The 1,795-nt window shown below is 54.2% G+C and overlaps 1 protein-coding gene across 2 annotated transcripts; it reads left to right on the forward strand.

Annotated features, from left to right (window-relative positions):
- The first annotated feature begins 47 nt into the window (after nucleotides 1-47).
- On the forward strand, nucleotides 48-1,751 carry LOC123177646 (uncharacterized). Of its 2 annotated transcripts, XR_006489041.1 has the most exons (3): nucleotides 48-239; nucleotides 416-1,234; nucleotides 1,337-1,751. XR_006489041.1 is itself a non-coding variant. In XM_044591273.1 (2 exons), the coding sequence occupies exons 1-2, from the start codon at nucleotides 74-76 to the stop codon at nucleotides 676-678; spliced, it is 429 nt and encodes a 142-aa protein (XP_044447208.1). In that variant the 5' UTR covers nucleotides 48-73; the 3' UTR covers nucleotides 679-1,751. The 2 variants fall into 2 exon arrangements, 1 of the variants encoding a protein (XP_044447208.1); XM_044591273.1 differs by having other exon boundaries at nucleotides 416-1,751.
- Nucleotides 1,752-1,795: the final 44 nt, after the last annotated feature.

Genomic DNA, 1,795 nt, shown 5'->3' on the forward strand with positions numbered 1-1,795 from the left:
GAGCCCTGATCTACTTCCTCCGCTCCTCTTGTCGCAGCCGCGTGACACTGCCGGGCTAAGCCCGGGGCAGATCATGGTGGCGGGGGTCTCTCCTTCTCTCCCGTGTCTTGGCGTACGGTGGGGCCCCTGGCATGTGGAGGAGCGGCTGGTCGGGTCCCGTGGGGCGGCGCTCAGCCTTGCCTCATGGTGGCGGCGGGTGGCGCTGCGGCAGGACGTATCTTGGATTAGCAGCAGCAGCGGTATGGAGGGCCTGATGGATGGATCAGTTGTATGTGTAATTAAACAGGAGAGATGGTGACTTGCACCTTTTCAATGCATTTTTTACTTCACTTCATAATTTGTCCTATAATTTTTATATGTACACTTTTCACCGGACGGAGGGAGTACATCACAAATCATGAATACATTGGTGCAGGATGGATGCGCTCCTCTGCACTGCGCAAATGGGTGGTGGGCAAGACGCTGGCCCCCGTTGCTGATGGCGTGCTGGAGGCTTGGGGTGCCACCAAGGACTTGGATCTCAACATCAAGGCATTGAGGTTGGAGCTGCTGCTCGTCCAGGCCAGCCTTGAAACCGCCAGGCGCAAGCAGGTCGATGGCCCGGCCATCCAGGAGCTATTGGGGAAGCTGCGAGACTCCGCGCTCTCTGCAGAGGACTTGTTGGATGAGCTGGACTAATCCCTAGCGGGACGGAGCGAGTCCCCTCGAGAGAGTTCTCGTTGAGAGTCGTAGCGAGGTCACCTGATCCCGCCCGATCCCCAATCTCCGACGGCGGCGATGCTGGCCGAAAGAGAGACGGGAGAGGTGTGTGGAGCTTTGTATATAATCCAGCTAGTTCTTGGTTGAGTCTTCCCATAGTGGAGTCTGGCGTTATGCCGTGGCAGAGCGCGCGGTGGCTAGCAGTGGCGTTCATCGTGGTTGTGGCACGCGAGGTGCTGCATGCAATCGGAGAGAGTGACACCGGCGACTCCTTCAATAAGCTCATTGTCTTCCCTGTGTTGGTAGAGGCCCGGCTGCTTGTCTCCTTCCTTTGTTTCCGCCATGGAGACGAATGGAGCGAGGATGAGAAGCAGCGAACTAGATTGCGCGGTTAGGGTCAGAGCTCATTCTTAGTGGCTTATACATCAGGGCTTCGGCGCCAGCATCAGCGGTCGGCTGCCGGCCCTCGTCTCGCCATTGACCTTGCTAGCCAAAGGGCGGCCGTCTATCTTCCTCCCGACCTGGAGCCTTGAAGGTAGGCAGTTCATATCTGGTTTGGAGTCCCCAGCTTCTTTTGATGGTAGCGGATGGAGCGGCCGCGGAGATCCTTTGTATCACCGTTTAAAAATTTATGCAGGTTCTGGGTCCTTGGGGACCGATCTCTCGTTCCAAAAGTTAAAAAATAAGCCGCCACCGACAGGATTTGTGCTGCAGGCGTTGTTTCCGCTGCAGCCTGTTTCGCCGATTGGGTTCGCTTCAAGTCCCGAAGATTGGAAAGCAATCGATCAGGCCAGCTGGTACTGCCTCCGCGTGAAGGCCGCAGCAATCATCGAATAGTACTTCCACTAGTAACTTCGTCACAGCGTTAATACTTGCTAGTAGCACTACTAGTTCCACGTGAAGCCATCTGCAAGTTCAGTTTTTCTTTGTCCCCGGTTGCTGCGGGCACACAGGAAGCTACGAAGTGCTACTTATGTTATTTTGTTTGATCAGCATATTAATTCTGTTCAGTATTTTTCTATGGACTTGAACTACTTTATGCACAGATTATCTATATGACATCTATGAAGTACGATCTTCCCTGATACAAAGTTTA

Source organism: Triticum aestivum, unplaced genomic scaffold (genome assembly GCF_018294505.1).
Source record: "Triticum aestivum cultivar Chinese Spring unplaced genomic scaffold, IWGSC CS RefSeq v2.1 scaffold69658, whole genome shotgun sequence".
In the NCBI taxonomy this organism is placed as follows: domain Eukaryota; kingdom Viridiplantae; phylum Streptophyta; class Magnoliopsida; order Poales; family Poaceae; genus Triticum; species Triticum aestivum.

Coding starts and splice junctions, on each gene's coding strand:
- LOC123177646 (XM_044591273.1), top strand. CDS start 74: ATGGTGGCGGGGGTCTCTCCTTCTCTCCCGTGTCTTGGCGTACGGTGG. Junction 240..415: donor TTGGATTAGCAGCAGCAGCG/GTATGGAGGGCC, acceptor ACATTGGTGCAG/GATGGATGCGCTCCTCTGCA.